Raw genomic sequence first — 19,803 nt, 5'->3', positions numbered from 1 at the left:
AGACTCTTGTGATCACTAAAAACGTTGAACCGAGCACCATATAAATAATGCCTCCAAATTTTCAAGGCAAACACCACAGCTGCTAACTCTAAGTCATGAGTGGGATAGTTCCTCTCATGAATCTTCAGTTGCCTTGAAGCATATGCCACCACTCTCCCGTTTTGCATCAGCACACACCCCAGACCCTGATGAGAAGCATCACAGTACACGTCAAAAGGCTCACCAGAATCCGGTAACACCAACACAGGAGAAGTAGTCAACCTTCTCTTCATCTCCTCAAATCTCCGCTCACAGGCATCTGTCCAAATAAACGGCTGCTCCTTCCTCGTCAACTGGGTCAGAGGCGCTACTATCCTAGAGAACCCTTCAATGAACCTCCGATAGTAACCCGCTAAGCCCACAAAGCTCCGTATATCCGTGACAGTCCTCGGGCACTCCCACTGCAATACCGACTCCACCTTAGCCGGATCAACAGCAATCCCCTCAGCTGAAATCACGTGGCCCAAGAACTTCACCTCATCCAACCAGAACTCACATTTTGAAAACTTAGCATACAATTGCTTCGCTTTCAAAATCTCCAACACTGTCCTCAAGTGCTCTCCATGTTCCTCTGGGGTCCTTGAATAGATTAAGATATCATCAATAAACACTACCACGAATTTATCCAAGAACGGCCGGAAGATCCTGTTCATGTAGTCCATGAACACTGCGGGGGCGTTGGTCACACCGAACGGCATCACAACATATTCATAGTGACCATACCTAGTCCTGAAAGCAGTCTTCGGTATGTCACCCTCCTTCACCCTAATCTGGTGATATCCTGACCTCAAGTCAATCTTAGAAAACACCGACGCGCCCCTCAGTTGATCCATTAAGTCATCTATCCGGGGAAGTGGATATTTGTTCTTAATGGTCAATTTGTTCAGCTACCGGTAATCAACACACAGTCGACTACCCCCATCCTTCTTCTTTACCAACAACACAGGGGCACCCCACGGGGAAACACTCGGTCGCACCAACTGCTTTTCCAATAAGTCCTCCAACTGACCTTTCAGCTCAGCCAGCTCAGCAGGAGCCATCCTATAGGGAGTTATTGACACTGGTCCCGCACTTGGAACCAAGTCAATGCTGAACTCCATCTCCCTAACAGGAGGCAACCCAAGCACCTCGTCAGGGAACACCTCGGCATACTCCCTCACCACATCGATACCAGCTAAGATCCTCTCGGTCTCCACACTCGTGGTAGCAAGCAGAAGACAGCACTCTGCCCCATCCCTCAGCAAGGACTCAGCTTGGACAGCTGAGATCAACAGCTCATCCTCCTCTTGAGGAAAGATTAACCGCCTATTGGCACAGTCTATAAGGATGCGATTGGCAGACAACCAATCCATCCCTAAGATTACGTCAATATCCACCAAAGGTAAACAAATCAAGTTCACCTTGTACTTCTTCTCATTCACCACAACTGGACAACCCACGCATAATTCAGAAGCAATCACAGAAGTAGAAGCGGGCGTCGACACAAGTAGTCTCAACCCCAACTCACACACATGCACACCCAACAAAGCAGCACATGCATATGATATAAATGAATGCGTAGCACCAGAGTCAAATAGAATCATCACATCCTTACCAGCGGCCTTGCCCTTCCCCTTCACAAGATCAGAAGAAGTCGAAGCCTCAGCACCCGTCAAAGTAAATACCCTACCAGCAGTAGTAAGTCTGTCACCCCTCTGTGTATCAACTCTCTGTGCACTACTCCTCTGAGTATCAGCCCTCTGTACATTACTCCTCGGAGTGCTCCTCTCTGGTCTATCCCTCGTAGGACAATTTGCCGATTCGTGGCCCATCTAATGACATCTGAAGCAACGGCTCTCCGTGTGCGGACAGTCCCTGATAAAGTGGGGCCCAGCACACCTAAAACATCTCAGAGTAGCACCTCCACTCTGTCTACCTCCACTAGCAGCACTGGAAGATCGCCTAGAAACAGAACCCCCTTGCTGTAGTTGGGGCCTGTCATATGGTTTCCTTTGACTCTCACCCTTCTTGGACCCAGATGGTCCCCCAATAGTCCTCACCGCACGGTTGCCACCTTCCAACTGCTCAACTACCTTCGCCTTCTCCACTAAGGCTGGGAACTCCGTGATGGCCATAGGCACCACCATCCTCTTCAGCTCATATTTCAATCCATCTGCAAATTTCCTGCATTTCCAAGCCTCAGGCATACCCTGCGAATAAAAACGGGCTAGGTGCTCGAATTTTATCGCATACTCTGATACTGTCATCCCACCCTGATGCAATCGCATAAACTCTGCCTCCTTGGCATGCCTCACGCTTTCCGGGAAGAACTTCTCCATAAACACTGTCCGGAAGCACTCCCAATCAACTGTAACTCCCCTAGCAGCAAGCATCTGATAGGTGCCTCTCCACCAATGCTCAGCCTCCCCAACAAGCATGTATACAACGTATGCTAACCTCCTCTCTGGAGGACATCCCAGTACTGTAAAGATCTTCTCTAATTCACGGATCCAGCGGTCAGCCACTTCTGGATCCGCATCTCCTGCAAACTGTGGAGGATTACACTTCCGGAACTCAGCAAGATCCTGGCTCTCCTGTGACCCTGCAGGTCTTGCTGCACCAGCTGCAGCTCTCTCAGCCTCCATCCTAGCAAAATAGGCATTTTGCTGTTGCATAGCCATGGCCAACATCTCTAGGGCACGGGCTATCTGCTCATTTGTCCTAGTCATCTTCTACAAAGGTAACAACATCTTTAGTAAACAGTAACTAAACCACACAAAATCAATAGCACAACAAATCACCACAACAATTTCAGCACAACAATTTTCAGCACAGCAGACATCACAGCAAAACAACACAGCACAGAGCTAACACAGCAAAAAGCCTAAAGGGACCACCCCCAAAGAGTGTCCACTAGACTCGAACTGCTCTGATACCACTAAAGTGCAACGACCCGACTGGTCACTACGCCCGGCATAGCACACTAGAAACACCAGACAGATAGAACAAGTATATGAATATAGGATCTAGAATATATAGATATACAAGGTTCCAGTCTGACTAGAGTTAAAGTGTACTAAAGAAAAAATACAACCAAATGCTACTATCCCACGTAGCCACAAGCAAAACAACATCGCCAAGCAAACAGCTGCAAGGTCCACCAACCTCACCACAAGACGCACACCTATTCCTGCCCTGCTCCCATACACAGTATGATCATCGCAGTCCAAAAACATGGAAAACAACAAAAGGGTAAGCTAGTGAAATTAAAATTCAGCATACAATTATATAAATGTCAATATAAATAACAACAGATACAGTTATTAGCACACTTGTACAGCTTATACCACTCAACAATATCAGCACCGCAATGCGGCAATATCAGCACTGCTTAGCAGCAACAACAGCACCACTCTAGTGGCTATAACGGCACCGCAAAGCGGCAACAACAGCACCACTCTAGTGGCTATAACGGCACCGCAAAGCGGCAACAACAGCACCACTCTAGTGGCTATAACGGCACCGCAAAACGGCAACAACAGCACCGCCTTAGCGGTCAGAATCAGCACCACATGTGTGGCTAACAACAGCACCGACTTAGCGGCTATAATATCACCCAACCCAGCATATCTCAGCACAGTACAGCACAACACAACACAGCAATTCAACACAATTATTACTTTCTACAATTCAGCCCAACGGTCTATAATTCCGCTATACTATATAATTTCTCTTATTAATCCATTGATTCCAGCTCAACAATACACCTCTAATACAACTAACATATTTATCTCAGCTTAATCCCCTAATCATCACAACATATTTATCAAATTCGCTTGGTTCAGCATATAACATCATTGATTAACAATTTCGGCACAACTCAACAGTCAACATCCTATAGATCATCATCTCCTTGCGCGCCCGGCGCACTCGAGGTTGCGCCCAGCGCGACTCAACCCGAGAGCACCAAGGCTCTCCCGCGCCTGGCGCAATTCCAAATTGCGCTTAGCGCCTGTCTGGCAGAGACTCAAGGAGTCTCGTGCGCCCAGCGGAGCCTAACCCGCGCCCAGCATGGGGAAGGTAGAGACCTACCAGGGTCTCGCGCCCAGCGCAATTCACAATTGCACCCGGCGTGCCTTGGCAGAGACTCCCAAGGAGCCTCCGCGCCCAGCGAGTCCAAAAGTGCGCCTAGCGCAGTCCAAGTATCCCAAAAACATGTTACTCTTGATATCGCGCCCAGCGCAGCTCGAGTCACGCCCGGCGCGGGCCAACCAGAGACCCCCATTTGCAAGCTCGCCCAGCGCACACAGCCTTGCGCCCGGCGGGCTTGCCTAAACAGAGTCTCCTGGTGGTCGCGCGCCCGGCGCGAAGAACAGCGCTCAGCGCGAACTCATCAGTAACTTCCCCAAGTTCGAAAAGTTGCTCAAAACCTGCAAATCTTAACAGAAAATTTGCATGCAACCGAGTCAAAATGTCACATTTTCACCAAGGAGTTCAAAGATACCAACTTTATGTGCATGCAACAACAAATCAAAGCAAAAATCCAAATTTTTTACTTAAACCCTCAAAACTCCAAGAACCCCAAGTTTCCAGCAACACAGCAATTATAATCACTCATCATCAGCCACAAGAGTTCATATAACTCATTTTCAACCACACAAAACCCCAAGGACTAGCTTCCCTTACCTGGAATCCAGAAATTGGAGCTTTGGGACAAGAAGAACGGAAGAGAGGGACGAAAGAGAGCTTGAACAAAGAGGAAGAACAAGCTTGGGGACTCAGCTCTCGGACAAGAAATCAGCTCTCCTACCTCTTGCTCTCTATGATTAGCACCTCCCAAGAAGCTACTCCGCACCACCACCTAGAGACAGCAAATGGAGGAGAAGCGTAAATGGGAAAAATGAGAGCGTGAGGGTTTGGGGGGGGGGGGAAAAAGAAAAAGAGGAGAAAGAGAGAAAGTGGGTCTTACAATAATGACACTAGTTAAATTAATAATTTATTATGTTAGTATTTTACCTTAATTTTCATTTTATATATATTAAATTACATTCTCCTCACTTCCAAAATGGTTAAATCATACACTCTTTTTTCTTTTCTTATTTTCTAAACTATGCATTCCCTTCTATTAAAGACTTTGATACACATTTTTTTTTTAATTAGGTAATACATACAATAGTATTTTCATATAATATTGTCGTTATCATTTTTCCTAAGGTTAAATCACATGTATCTAATGTGTTCAATAAATAACATTCAATCAAATGCATTGTTGACTTGCTTCATATAAAACTACAAAGTCTACATGCTTAAGTGATATGTTGGTTGTAGTATGTTTTACAAATCCTCGAAAAATTGTCGTACCACTGTATGTGAGAAAACATCATGTTCACAACAAACTATTATGAATGTCAAATTCTTGTATAGCATTTAAATTAAACTAAATTGATGCATACTATTTTATCATTGCTTAAAATAAGGTAATTATATTCGTATACTCAATTTCTAACTTATTTCATTTTTCACAATTTTTTATTATTTCTTTAAATTTTTCATCACACCACTTATTACATTATGTATTTTCTCTTTCTTTCTTTTCATTTTTAATCTCATTCTTTTAATTAAGTTGTGCTACTAAGATGACAAAGAAATATAAGATCTAAATAAATGGTAAAAACTACTCAAAAGAGGTTTAGAATAGATGACTTTTACCTTTTAATTCACTACTTAAATCCATAAGTCATTTTTTTTTAATGTTCATTATCAAGGAGTATCTCTAATCAAACATAAAAACAAATCTCGTTTGAGAGTTTGATAAGTATCAAATAGTTGGACATTTTCTCTCAACTTTAATTTTTTGCATATGTAAGAGTCGTGTGATAGACATCAACTGGTATGAGAATAAGGACTGAAATTTATTTAATTTAACTGGTACAAAATACAAATTATATAGGAAATTTAGTAAACTGATTTGAGTACAAAGGTTCCCTCACAAGATGTTCGAGAGCTTGGTCTCTCCCTTCCAAAACCACTCAAAAACTGCCTGACCTCTGTCCTCCTTCTTCTGCTATTTTTTATTCTACTAATAAATGCCTAGAGGCAGTTACGCTTGCCCCACACTAATAGCATCTAGTCCTAATTAAAACAACAATAACTGCTAAAATAATTAATAATTGCTAAAACAATTACAACAATAACTGCTAAAATAATTAATAACTGCTAAAACAATTCAGTCCTATTATAAAACCTAAGTCTTGACACTCCTCTTATAATATTTACTTATAAGAGGCCTAACAATACTCCCCCCCCCCAAAAGAGTCACCTTGTCCTCAAGGTGAAAAGAAGGAAATTGCTTCATGATGGTTTCCACTGGTTCCCAAGTGGCTTCAAATTCTGGCAGGCCAGTCCACTGAATAAGTACTTCGGCAATCCCGTGAGCAGTGTTACGCACTGCTTTCACAACAGCTAGGGTTACCTGCAATTCCAACTCTTCCAACAACATAGGTGGTAAAGGTTGAGGAGTTGCTGAGGGAGAGAGGGCCTTCTTGAGTAAAGAAACATGGAATACAGGGTGGATTTTACTCTCTAGTGGAAGGGCTAACTGAAAAGCAACTGCTCCAATCAGTTTTGTGATCTGATAAGGACCATAAAAACGTGGACTCAGCTTCTCACTTCTTTTTCGAGCCAATGACCGTAGCCTATACGGCTTGAGCTTGAGATACACCCAATCACCAATAGCCAATAAGGATACTGCGTGTCGAGATTGGTCAGCATACTTCTTCATTTGATTCTGGGCTGTGACCAAATTTTCCTTGAGATCATGTAACATTTGATCTCGGTCATAAGTCATCAGGTTCACCTGTTCCACAGTTGACGGAATAGTGGTTCCCTTCAGAAGATGGGGTGGATCGCGGCCATATAATGCTTTGAAAGGAGTCAATTTTAGAGAGCTGTTGTAGTTGGTGTTAAACCAGAACTCAGCCCAACTCAACCACTTAGGCCACTACTTAGGCTTACTTCCAGTGAGGCACGTCAGATAAGTCTCTAAGCACCGGTTGACCACCTCAGTTTGGCCACCTGTTTGGGGATGGTATGCGGTGCTAAACTTGAGTCGAGTGCCAGCCAATTTGAACAATTCTGACCAAAAGTGACTGAGGAATATTTTTTCATGATCTGATACAATAGAAGAGGGGAACCCATGCAATTTAACTACCTCTGTGATAAAAACTTCAGCAACCTCTTTTGCAGTAAAAGGATGACTAAGTGCAAGGAAATGAGCATATTTAGTCAATCTATCAACCACTACTAAGATGACATTTTCTCCTTGAGCCTTGGGAAGCCCTTCAATAAAGTCCATTGATATATCAGCCCACACTTGATTGGGTATTGGTAGTGGTTGAAGAAGTCCTGCCGGAGATAGAGCTTGTTATTTATTCCTTTGGCACGTCTCACACGTAGCTACGTGATGCTGGATGTCTTTCCTCATGCCTTCCCAATACACAACTTCAGAGATTCTTTTATAGGTTCGAAAGAAACCCGAATGGCCCCCTATAGCAGAGTTATGAAATTCTTGTAACAATAATGGTATGCGAGAAGAGCCTTTTGGAAGGACTAACCTACCTTTATAAAACAACTTCTGATTTTGAAATTTATAGCCCGGATGGGAATTAGAATCTTTTATCAAATCATGAATTATCCCTTGAAGCTTAGGATCTTGATGAATTTCAGATTCCCAATCTTCCATTTGCTCAAAGTAGACTGAGGACAAGGCAGAAAATGTCATTTTTCTAGAAAGAGCATCAGCCACTCCATTCTCCCTTCCTGGTCTATAACGTATCTCAAAATCCAAACCCATAAGTTTTGAGGTCCACCTGAAGTATTCCTCGCTCATTAGTCGTTGTTCAGTCAGAAATTTAAGGCTCTTCTGATCAGTCAGAATTATAAAGTGCCTTCCCAACAAGTAGTGCCTCCATTTTTGTATAGCCATCACAATTGCCATTAATTCTCTCTCATATACTGACTTAGATTGGGCCCTATCAGATAGAGTCTGGCTGAGGAAAGCCACGGGCCTACCCTCTTGCATTAGAACCGCCCCTAGCCCTTTGTTTGATGCATCAGTTTCGATAATAAATGTTTTGGAGAAATCGGGGAAAGTCAATATAGGCAATTCAGCCACCAGGTGTTTTAATTTGTCCAAGGCAGCTTGTGCTTCAACATTCCATTGAAATTTATCCTTCTTCAATAGTTGAGTCAAAGGCCTGGCTATCTTACCATAGTCTCGAACAAACCTTTTATAGTAACCTGTCAATCCCAAAAATCCCCTCAAAGCTTTAATATCCTTAGGTATTGGCGACTCTAACATAGCATCAATTTTTCGTGGATCTGCTGCCACCCCTTTTGCTGAAATGATATGACCCAAGTATTCCAATTGAGATTGGCTAAAAGTACATTTTTTTTGTTAGCAAACAATTGGTTCTCCTTCAATAATGCCAAAACTGCCCGTAAATGCCTCTGATGGTCATACTCACCCTTACTGTAAACTAGAATATCATCAAAGAAAACGAGTACAAATTTCCTCAAATACGGCTTTAGCACCTCGTTCATAAGAGATGGAAAGGTGGAAGGTGCATTGGTGAGCCCGAAAGGCATGACAAGAAACCCATAATGCCCTTCATGAGTTTGAAAAGCTGTTTTATGAATGTCCTCTTCCCTCATCCTAATCTGATGGTAACCGGATCGTAAATCCAACTTGGAAAAAATCACGGCTCCTCCCATTTCATCAAGCAATTCATCAATAATAGGGATAGGGAACTTATCTGGTATAGTAATCTTGTTAAGAGCCCGGTAATCTACACAAAAACGCCATCCACCATCTTTTTTTTTTCACCAAGATTATAGGACTCGAATAAGGACTAACACTAGGTCTAATGATACCAGATTTAAGCATATCATCTATCAACCTTTCAATTTCATTCTTTTGATAGTGTGGGTACCTGTACGGTCGGAGGTTGGGGATATTAGATCCTTCCTTCAATCGAATTGCATGGTCTTGTCTTCTGGGAGGTGGTAATCCTTGCGGCTCTTGAAAGATTGAATCATAATCTTCCAAAACCAATTCTGTCCAAGCGGGACAAGTTGCTGGTTCTCTGCTTTCAGCTTGCATCTGACAGTATGTCACTAGGAATCCATGACCTTGATCATGTAGAGCCTTTAAAATAGACTTTAAAGAAGCTAAAGCTCTCGTTAAATCGGAGTCTCCCTTCAGTGTGTGATATCCACCCGCAATCGGAATTCTAAGAGTTAATTCACGAAAATTTGCTCTTATTTCTCCTAGACTAGCCAACCATTCCATTCCCAACACCACATCCACTCCTCCAAGATCAAAGACATAGAAATCTTGTTCAATGTTTAGACCTTGTATCTCCAACTTCAATTTAGGACATACCTCTTCACAATCCAGCTTTCTTCCGTCACCCACCTCCACTGTATAAATGGAGGTTGCATACATATCCAGTTTCTATTGTTTCACAAACTTGGCTGAAATGAAATTATGAGAGGCTCCACAATCAATAAGTACCATGACCTGTTCTTCCCCAATCTTACCCCACAATTTAATTGTTTTCTTTGATGTAAGGCCAGCAATGCTACACATAGATAATTGAAGGTGTGTTAGCTCTCCGTTTTCATCAACCACCGTCATTTCTCCCTCTGCATCTCCTTCTTCTTCCCCTTCGGCCAACACTAAAATTTGTAACTGTTTATGTGCACACACATGGACTGGACCAAACTTTTCATCACACCTGAAACACAATCCCTTCCTAGACCTCTCTTATAACCCTGCATCTGTTAACTTTCTAAAGCTTCTTCCTCTAAAAGTATTAGAAGGTTTCACCACACTTCCCTCTCCAGTAGAACTGCCAGTTCCGGAAACGTGGGGTTGTTGCTTTGCTCCCGGTTCTCACGTCACTGTGCGATTACTATTATATGTTCTCATTGGCCTGCTCATCATACTTGTTGAATTTCCCCCTTTTGTGATCAATTGGTTCTTCTCATCCACTCTTTGTGCACAATCCATTAAATCAGCCAAGCTTTCTGTTGGGTGAAGCTTTAATTCTGCTTTAATTAATTCCTTAATCCCATTCAAAAAGATGCCCTTCAAGTATGCAGGTTCTGCACTCTTTAATGGACTAGCATAGAGTTTGAACTTCTCTCTGTATTCTTCCACGGAGCCTGTTTGCTTGAGACTCAACAACAGTTCAAAAGGATTGTCAACCATGGTTGGTTGGAAACGCCTAATAACCGCTGCTCGAAAATCCTCCCAAGTCGGTTGGTGAGTAGAGAACTCCCACCATTGATACCAAGTTAATGCTTTTCCTTCCATCGCCACCATAACAGCCTGTAATTTTTTCTCTCCAGACATTCCTTTTAAATCAAAGTATCTCTCCACTCTGGTTGTCCAGCCATACATATCCTCTCCATCAAAAACAGGTATCTCTAACTTTCTCCACCTATCCACTTTGTATCGCCCACCATTGTGGCCCCCCTGTGGCCTGCTCGGAAGGATTGTGTGGCTTGCTTCGCTGTTCTCTTCCTCCTGTCTCGCATGAATTTCTCGCACTGAGACCTGCACTTCATTTAACTGTTTTGCGCTCTTCACTATTGTTTCACGCATCGCCAGCAAACCTTCAAACCCCCTTTCAACCTTCAAACCCCCTTTCCAAAGCCTCCACTCTCGCCTCCATACTGCGTGTCGACACCATGAATTAGTCTCCAGGAACGTGTGGCTCTGATACCAGTTGATAGACACCAACTAGTATGAGAATAAGGACTGAAGTTTATTTAATTTAACTGGTACATAATACAAATTATATAGGAAATTTAGTAAACTGATTTGAGTACAAAGGTTCCCTCACAAGATGTTCGAGAGCTTGGTCTCTCCCTTCCAAAACCACTCAAAAACTGCTTGACCTCTGTCCTCCTTCTTCTACTATTTTTATTCTGCTAATAACTGCCTAGAGGCAGTTACGCTTGCCCCACACTAATAGCATCTAGTCCTAATTAAAACAACAATAACTGCTAAAATAATTAATAATTGCTAAAATAATTACAACAATAACTGCTAAAATAATTAATAACTGCTAAAACAATTCAGTCCTATTATAAAACCTAAGTCTTGGCACTCCTCTTATAATATTTACTTATAAGAGGCCTAACACCGTGATTCAAACACAAGTCACTTGATTAAGTAACAAGAATTCCTCTCGTCATTCATATTAACTCAAATTAGTAGTCATTTATCTTATTTGAATTATGATATGAATACTATATTATATTTAACATTAGTATAATTGTCTTTTTAAAATACTAATTTAATATTAAATATAATTTAAAATTTATGTGATTCATAAACTAAAATGTGAGTCATGAACTAAAATTGTGTGATAAAAAAAATAACCAAAATAAAGGGAGTTCACATGTTCGTTTGATTTAGATTTCATCAAACTAGTTACTCGATCAATTAAAATAGTTTAAATTAGACCGAGTTATATTTGGACAAATTTTTTTATCAAATTAGAATGAAACACTAACACTCAAACAAATATCGAAAACATATACAACCTTATTATAAATGTATAAGTGAAAATCCGGATCCAATAAATCAATATTTTTTAATCATCTTTTCCATGTTAGAAAATTAAATCAAACATACAAATAATAATATTAAAACAACATTCTCTTGGGTTAAAATTTCCCATTTCTTTTTAAATTTGTCTAGTGGGTTGAGTTGGATTTACAACACTAAAACTTAATACCCAACCCGAAATACTACATATTTTTTTGGGTTAAATTTGATTTTACCTAAACACCATAAAAACCCAAACCAAATTGTTTGGGTTGAATAGGTTTGAATTCATGAACACCCCTAACCAATATCACAGGTTTAGTATTAGAGGAATAATAGTGCAATTTATTTATCTCTTTCTTTTCAATGCCTATCTATCCTTTGAAAGTTAATTTTTTTTATCAAATGGAATATTGATAATCCACAAAATTATGAATTTCATATCAAAATTGATCCCTTTTGACGGGCAACCGCCACGGGGATATGCTCTTGATTGCACAAAAGTACATGTCAAACCAACGTTCACTCTTTTTGCCTCCATGAATTGTGCTTTGTGCACAAAATCATAAGAAAACAATCTCTTGGATGTTGTACCTTAAAAGCCAGCAATATGAATGAGGGACAACTCAAGAATTAGTTTTTCCCAGGACGGAAGGAAAGCTCAAGGAGCACTTTCCAAGGCCAAAACTAATCTTGCACCAAAATTCAGTTTAAACCAAACTCTCAATTGCAAACTCAGTTTACTATGTTGAGACTTTGAATCATACGAGAATATTTCTCCTGCAATGTAATAAATCCTGGATTCCGCAAGACAGCTGAACTTGATAACTAGGGATGTATACATTCCTTTCCAAAATTTCTAAACAGCAACTTCTGACTCCAACATCAGGCATTAACTGTAAATGTCAATGAAAACAATGGAACTTCAACTAGAAGATTTACAACTTTCAACAACTCTCCTAATTCGTTCAATAACCAGAGGGATCTCCTCTAATGTTATAGTAGTAAAACAAATTCGAAACCATCCTGGTTCTATGCAATGGCAGGATGATCCAGGAGTTATATTGATCTTAGCAATACTCAAAAACTTCTCCCATAACTCAATTTCTCCTTTCTCACTGTAAGGTCGGATTAGTCCATTCATATCAGCCCAACAGTACATGCCAGCACAGCTCTTGGCACACTTGATTCCTAGTTTACTTAAACAATCCACAAATTCATCATGCACTTGTTGTATTCTTTTGCGGTTGGTCTCAAAGTACTCGCGAATAAATCTTTTATCTGAAAGCATTGATGTAACTAACCTCTGGGTTGGAGCAGATATAGAGGAAAATCTACTCAACTTCTTGGCAGCAGCCAAAACACTGTCATTGAATGAACATATGACTCCAACTCTAAAGCCAGCAAGTGAGAGGTCTTTTGACAGGCCATATACTATATGAACCCGACTCTTGTCTATGTAATCTGAATCAAGAATTTCAGCTAGGCTCACAAACTTTTCACTTCCATATGTGGAGCCTGCAAATACTTCGTCAGCGATGATATGAATGTTCTTTTCTTCAGCAAAATCTAGAAGACTGTAAAGCATGTCTTGTGTCATGATATTGCCAACAGGATTTGAAGGATTGGAAATTAGAATTCCACGAACTTTGACTCCTCGCTTTCTTGCTTGACTATATGCTTGTTCAAGGGCAGTGATATTTAGATTGAAATTGTCGGCACTGCGACAGTGGACAGGTATTAGGTCCACCCCTGGACGCCATCTCACATCCCTGTCAAATCTGCATAGTTGTTTTTTCTTCAAATTAGCTATTAAAATTAACACAAGAAATTAGAAACAGAAATTTAAGAAAGTGTTATTGATTACCCTGGATAATATGGTGTAGGGACAAGGAATGCATTTCCTTGGTCTGCCAAACAGAAGGACAATATCTCAATTGCAGGAGTTGCTCCAGCTGTTAGTACCATATTAGATGGGTCAAATTTCACTGATTCCCCCATCACCTGATGCATAAAATCTGACAAAGCCTGCACAATCAAAGCAAAGCAAAAAAAAAAGTTTAACGGATAAGTAAAACAACGGCATGACCTTAAATGAACCAAATTTAAACATAGCAAAGATTATAGAAGAACAGTACCCAACAAATGGACAAGTCCACTATTGAATAATACCAAATAACAAACAAAGAACAACATTTAATTTTTAATCTTTAAAACAACAAATCGCTCTAATTAAAACCACAATGCCTGTGTACAGCACTACAATAAAGTAATTACGTTCAAGAGCAGACAAATATCATGTATCTTAAAGAGAGAATTTTGAAATGTAATTATTCTGATAAGACAGTTACGTGATGTGTTGTGCGGCACTTCTGTGTGTTTGGTAACAGTCGGACAGCAATAAATGTGTTTTATTGTAGTTGCGTGTACTTCTTAAATAGGATGTGTGACAGATTTCTTATTCATTGTGAGTTACATTAGTGAAGTTTGTTTGAAAGAGGAGACTCCTTGTTTTACGCCTGTGTTAGAGTTCTGTAGTAATCTTTACAACATACTCTGGAATCTGGATTAATTCCAGAATCCTTTCAATTAAATCTTCCAGTTTGTGTTCAAACTCGAGACTAACAGATTCTAAAAGCTCAGGTTCTTCATTTAAAATATTAAGTAGCAAGATACAATACAAATTAAAATTAAATTAAACCCTATCAACTAACAAGTTTCTAGCTTAACTGGCACCAATTCCAAGACAGAGGTGTTAACTGGCACCAACTCCAAGACAGAGGTGTGATGATAACATCTGTCATTAGAACATTTTCAATCCTCCATTATGTTTGAAATGCTTTAAGGCCATATGTATTCCTTCATCTAACAAATTAAACTTTTGGAATGATTGGTCATGACATAGTATCCGAGCCTCTACAAACAATTGGTCTAGAGTTCTATCCTTACAGCTCCCATACTTAAATAAGTTGAAATTGAAATCAAGCAAAAGTAGGCCTGCGCATTATTCACATCCCACGGTAAAAATCTCTTGGGCGAGAGATTGAGTTAGAAATACTAGAAAACACCACTAATTTATATTTGCCTGACAGTTTTAATTTTTGGAATAATTGGTTCTTATCACACTATGCCAACTTTCTTGCTATCCTACGTGAATGCTTGAATTTCGGTTATACCATAAAAATAACAACAATAACAGATAGTGTAGAACACCAACTTGATCCTTCAAAAGGTTTAAGCTTAGTCACATTAGTCTTTTACTGTCCATTATGTCCCTTCCACGGCCGACTTAATTGAATGACATCATTTTTCAGGAACGCAAACGATAATTTCCATCTTTCAGAACTAATGTGACCGATTCCAAATCCTTCATACACCAATGGCGCTTCAGACACAAGTCACAACAAAAACCAACAACCCAATCCGCAAAACCCAAATAACAACACAAAATGAGAACGCACATCATTTTCAGCACCCATGCAACCCCTTGAAGTTTCACGAAATTGCACACACTCGCTCCCTTTTTCTATCCTTACACTAACTCCCTTATTTGTTTGAGAAACCCTACACTAACACTCCTTAAACATTACATTAACCCCCTTAATTATTTGAAAGAGAGAAAAAAAAAAATTACACTATGAGTGTGACCCCTTGTAAGAGAGGTCACAGTAAACATTAAAAAAGCAAGGGAGTACGCAATCTCACGAAACTTCAAAGAATGTCAGTATAATTTACTCTAAAACAAGTGAATCGAGACACTCCACTCCCTCAAGTGTCCATGGTCCCAGCCAGTTCCCACTCGAAACAAACCAAGTTTTTTTTTTTTTTTTTTTTTAACTTAATTCAAAAGAAAGAATTAATAAATCCCGATTACATGGCAATTGAAGATTAGTATAGTAGTGGTCACAAGAATCACTCAAACAAAACATGACAAAAATCAACACTAGCAGTAGCAGCATTACCACTAACTAACAGTAGGAAGCAGAAAAAAAAACCTCTTACCATCTTCAATTCCATCAATCCATCATACGTCTGGTACGGCGCAATCCCATTGATATTCAAACCAGTTCCCACAACAGAGTCCTCCAAGTTCCGCGCCACCCATTCCCCAATCAAATCCAAGCACAGCTACACCCAGCAACCAACAACAACAACAACAACAACATTAGCGACGCAAAGAAAACCAAGGAAAGAAACAAACTGAGCAACAGAGGAATGATGGAACGAACCTTGTTATCCGCTAAGCCCAACTGAATAACCCCATCGGGATTGTCGAGGGCGTGGTAGGGATCCCTGGAAACCCTATCCAAGCCGACGTAATAGAGCGATTCGTCGGGCCTGGAAATCTGCGTGGCGAGCCTGGAGATGCGGACGCGGGAAATGGAGCCACGCGCGGACAAATTGGAGCGTGAGGAGGTGCGAGGGAGCGTGGGCTCGGAAGAGGGGGAGGGAGGGTTGCAGTTGGCGGTGGAACGGCGGCGTTTGAGGTAGAGCTGGAGGAAGTAGAAGAGCGCGCAGGGGACGAGGGTCCCGAGGAGAAGGCCCCCGCGGCCCTGGACCACTCCCTGGAGGGGGACGATGAGTTTCATGCCGCTGCTCGAGAACGATGGGTTTTGGGCTTCGCGGGCTTCGGGCTTCGAGGAGGGCTTTCGGGTTTGGGTCATTGACCCGGGAGTGAGTGGGTTTGGTTTGTGTGGTGGGAGGAGGAGAAGAAGCAGAAGAAGGAAGAGGGAATGAGAAGAAGAAAGAAAGTGAACCAAACAAAATCAACCAACGAAGTGTTTGTGTTAGCTACCTTGTCTCTTTTTTTGTTTTTACCTTTCTACCCTTCCTTCGCCTTCCGGATCCTCCTACTTCTAAACATCACTCCCCCATTTTACTTTATTTTATTTTATTTTCCCTTATTTTAAGAAGGAACAAACAAAACTAGGGTTAATCAATAATCACGCCCCACGCCCTTCATCTTTCCATTTTTGTTTTTTTCTTTTATCATATTTATTCTTGTGCCGGGGATTTTATTTTATTTACGCTTCCAATGTCACTTTTAAATTGAATTTGTCTCTTTTGAGAGCGTTCCAAGGTTGAAATTGAATGGTTAGAGGGGGAGAATTTTGATCAAAGTCAAATTATAGTGTTAATAAATGAATATATGTTGCATAGACCCATTTTGTATTGTTGAAAACAAATTTTAAAGAAATTATGCTTATTTTTTATTAAAATATTATATTAGAGTATAAGGTAAGATGTTATTCAATTTCAAAATTAATTATCAATCTATTTAAGAATCAATCATCAATCATTACATATTAAATACAAATCTTTATTTTAACTTCTTATTTAATTTAGTTTTTATTTATAAATTTAAAAATATCTATTTATATAAATTTTAAACATAATTTATATATTCAAACATAATTAATATATATATATATAACTTATTATAAATTTTAGTTATATATAATAAATATGAAATATCAATTTTCAATACAATTACAGATTACGTATTTTATCTTTGGTGTAAATTCTTATAAAAGGATATAAAATTATATATATATATATATATATATATATATATATATATTCACTCATTAGTTTTAGCAAGATAGATTTAACTAGTTATGTTACTCTTATGAGGCAAAGAAATTATGTTTAATTCTAATGCTTTTTGTTTAAATATATTTTTATAGAATTGTTTTGCAAATAGGATATAAAAAAAATTGTTTTGTGATTTTTCAAACAAATTATAAATCTTAATTAAAATGTGGGGAAAAAAACTTACGTTTGTTTTTGGGAATAAATTTTTAAAGTAAAAATAGAATAATCATTTATCTAATATGTCTTTATTTATATTTTTAAAATTTAAAATTATAAAATTATCAGGAGGAGAAATAAGTTATTAAAATCAATCTTTTCACCTTTTCTTGTGAACTAAAACAATATTGTTTATTAAGGATTAAAGTGTATTTTGCAAGTGCTCAACCTGCCTTCATATATCTTAGTTCCATTGACGAATTAAGACAAATTTCATACTTTGTAGATTTTAATAACTGAGACCATAATTCGGTTGGTTAAAGTGACAAAATGTTTCATCAAAGTTTATTTAAGTAATTGAGAATAATACTCCGAATTATATATATATATATATATATATATATAAGTTTATTTATTTTAAGAGTAAGTTTATTTAAATTTATTTTATTTAATAACTTATTTTTTATATTAAATTTTCAAGATTAAAAGGTTAAATTGGAAGTTTTTAATGTATAGATAAAGTTTGTAAAGTTATAAAAAAAATTAAAAATTATTTGATAATTTATTTTATTAATTTAAAGTGATGAATAACTATAAAATATTTTATACGATGATTTGGATTAATAAAAAGGAGTATCAAATAGTTCTAAATTTTTAAAAAATTTGTAAACTTGATTTAAGCATTAATAATTTTTAATTCAATGGTCGAATCGTTGAAATTTGATATAAAACATGAATTGATAAGTGGAATAAGTAGATCCCTCCTCTTTTTCTTTATGTGTAATATTGTCGTATCATAACCTTGTTATTTGATTTGACAATTGTTGTTGAGAGCTCTGGGGCTGAGGGACCTTAAGGGCATGTTGGTCTCTGAAGGGTTGGACCAAAGATAAGTAGAACCGACTCAAGAAGGGTATAAAAGAAAATTTTTTAAAAAGAAGGTCATAACTTAAGTTTTTCAAGAGCTCTAAAGAGAAGTTAGAGATAGATTATCTCCTCCTTCTCCCTTCTTTCTTCTTTCTTCTTACTAGAACTTTCCTTTTCTTCCATTTTCTCAACTAATCCTAGTAGTTGTGGGCTAGAATTCAAGATTGCGAAAGCGGAAGATTCAAGTCAAAGTCGCAGGAAATTCCTTCTCTTCTCCTCTTATAAATTGATTCTTCGAGAGGTAAGAGAAGCTATGATTTTGAATTTAGGAGTGCATTATGTGTTGATGATGATCGAAATGAATTAATTAAAGGTATTAAGTGATTAAATACGAAGTTGAGAGGGTTTTGATGATGAAATCGTATTGTCCAGGCTATGTGAATGTTGTTTATTGTGTTGCATGTTGTTGGGGTTTATTGATTTTTAGGAGATTCGATGAAATTGGGTTCTACACAAGTGCAGAATCTGATGTCGCACCGGACGCACCTTCAAGGCGTTGAGCATGGTTCCAAAGAGAAGCCTGTATCTCACTCACGTTGGGTGCAAGATTAGTAGCACCAGGCGTGAGGATAAAGACTCATCTCAAGTTGAAATTACATTAGGTGTGGGTTGAACAATGTTAAACATGAAATGAAAGGATGGTCTTTACTCTTTTTCTAAGATCACGCCAGGTGCTGGTGGAGTAGCACCGAGCATGAGTCAAGTAGAGAGTTCCATGTCTGATTGGAGCCAGGCGTGAGTGTTACCACACTAGACATGAGACTAAAGGCACTCTCTACCTCAATCACGTCGGGCACGAGTGGTGCAACACCAGGCATGAATGAGATAGAGAGCTCTTTGCCTTAATAGCATTGGATGCTCAATGAATGGCGTCAAGCACGAGTTGTATGATTAGAAGTTGTTGTTTAATGATGTTTTATAGTTGATTGATGGTGAATGAGTGGTATGGTGTGAAGTTGATTCTTTAAATTGTTTGGCAATTAATTTATGATGATGTAGTAAATTGAATATGACGTGAAGTTGTGAGTTGTTTTATGTTGTCTTAAGTTGATATCTGATGGTGTTTATTCAAAGTGGTGAATGTTGCAAAGATGTATGATGTTTACACCATTTAAGTTAACATGTTGTAAAGTTGAATGTTGTTAAAGTTGATAATGTTGAATCAAAACTGGGATGCCACCGAGCTCCCACCACAGGTCAGTGAGCCTCTCAAATCAGTGAACAACAACGAGGGTACCACCGAGTTCCTCGAAGTCAAAAACTGGGATGCCGCTGAGCTCCCACCACAGGTCGGTTGAAGCCTTAAAATCAGTCAAGCTTGATCGAGAGCCGCCGTCGAGCCTCTCAAATCAGTGAACAACAACGAGGGTACCACCGAGTTCCTCGAAGTCAAAATCTGGGATGCCGCCGAGCTCCCACCATAGGTCGGTTGAAGCCTTAAAATCAGCCAAACTTGATCGAGAGCCGTCGTCGAGCCTCTTAAATCA

At 39.3% G+C, this 19,803-nt stretch overlaps 3 protein-coding genes across 3 annotated transcripts; all 3 read right to left on the bottom strand.

Moving 5' to 3' along the window:
- Window positions 1–1,850: 1,850 nt before the first annotated feature.
- On the bottom strand, window positions 1,851–9,715 carry LOC109803698 (transposon Ty3-G Gag-Pol polyprotein). Its single transcript, XM_083071945.1, has 9 exons — window positions 9,619–9,715; window positions 8,950–9,498; window positions 8,544–8,864; window positions 7,468–8,415; window positions 7,033–7,356; window positions 6,338–6,939; window positions 4,705–4,879; window positions 2,228–2,620; window positions 1,851–2,131 (listed from the first exon to the last, which is right to left on the bottom strand). Exons 1-9 carry the CDS (start codon window positions 9,713–9,715, stop codon window positions 1,851–1,853), a joined length of 3,690 nt encoding a protein of 1,229 aa, XP_082928071.1.
- LOC145957314 (uncharacterized) lies at window positions 8,780–12,285 on the bottom strand. Its single transcript, XM_083073549.1, has one exon. The coding sequence runs from the start codon at window positions 10,685–10,687 to the stop codon at window positions 9,974–9,976; it is 714 nt and encodes a 237-aa protein (XP_082929675.1). The 5' UTR covers window positions 10,688–12,285; the 3' UTR covers window positions 8,780–9,973.
- Window positions 12,286–12,440: 155 nt separating this feature from the next.
- On the bottom strand, window positions 12,441–16,431 carry ACS12 (1-amino-cyclopropane-1-carboxylate synthase 12). Its single transcript, XM_020364574.3, has 4 exons — window positions 15,868–16,431; window positions 15,641–15,766; window positions 13,506–13,666; window positions 12,441–13,419 (listed from the first exon to the last, which is right to left on the bottom strand). The coding sequence occupies exons 1-4, from the start codon at window positions 16,300–16,302 to the stop codon at window positions 12,564–12,566; spliced, it is 1,578 nt and encodes a 525-aa protein (XP_020220163.1). The 5' UTR covers window positions 16,303–16,431; the 3' UTR covers window positions 12,441–12,563.
- Window positions 16,432–19,803: the final 3,372 nt, after the last annotated feature.

Source organism: Cajanus cajan, chromosome 1 (assembly GCF_000230855.2).
Source record: "Cajanus cajan strain Asha chromosome 1, NIPB_CcT2T_4, whole genome shotgun sequence".
In the NCBI taxonomy this organism is placed as follows: Eukaryota; Viridiplantae; Streptophyta; class Magnoliopsida; order Fabales; family Fabaceae; genus Cajanus; species Cajanus cajan.
This window is presented reverse-complemented; position numbering and strand designations above follow the sequence as displayed.

Bases quoted from the DNA above. Each gene is read 5' to 3' on its own strand.
- LOC109803698 (XM_083071945.1), bottom strand. From the start codon at position 9,715: ATGACGGTGGTTGATGAAAACGGAGAGCTAACACACCTTCAATTATCT. The intron at 9,499-9,618 runs GTAAGATTGGGG...CCATTTATACAG, and splicing joins GAAAACAATTAAATTGTGGG to TGGAGGTGGGTGACGGAAGA. The intron at 7,357-7,467 runs GTGAGACGTGCC...ACTTTATTGAAG, and splicing joins CCAGCATCACGTAGCTACGT to GGCTTCCCAAGGCTCAAGGA.
- LOC145957314 (XM_083073549.1), bottom strand. From the start codon at position 10,687: ATGCGTGAAACAATAGTGAAGAGCGCAAAACAGTTAAATGAAGTGCAG.
- ACS12 (XM_020364574.3), bottom strand. From the start codon at position 16,302: ATGACCCAAACCCGAAAGCCCTCCTCGAAGCCCGAAGCCCGCGAAGCC. The intron at 15,767-15,867 runs GTTCGTTCCATC...TGCTGGGTGTAG, and splicing joins TGGGCTTAGCGGATAACAAG to CTGTGCTTGGATTTGATTGG. The intron at 13,420-13,505 runs GTAATCAATAAC...ACAACTATGCAG, and splicing joins CCTACACCATATTATCCAGG to ATTTGACAGGGATGTGAGAT.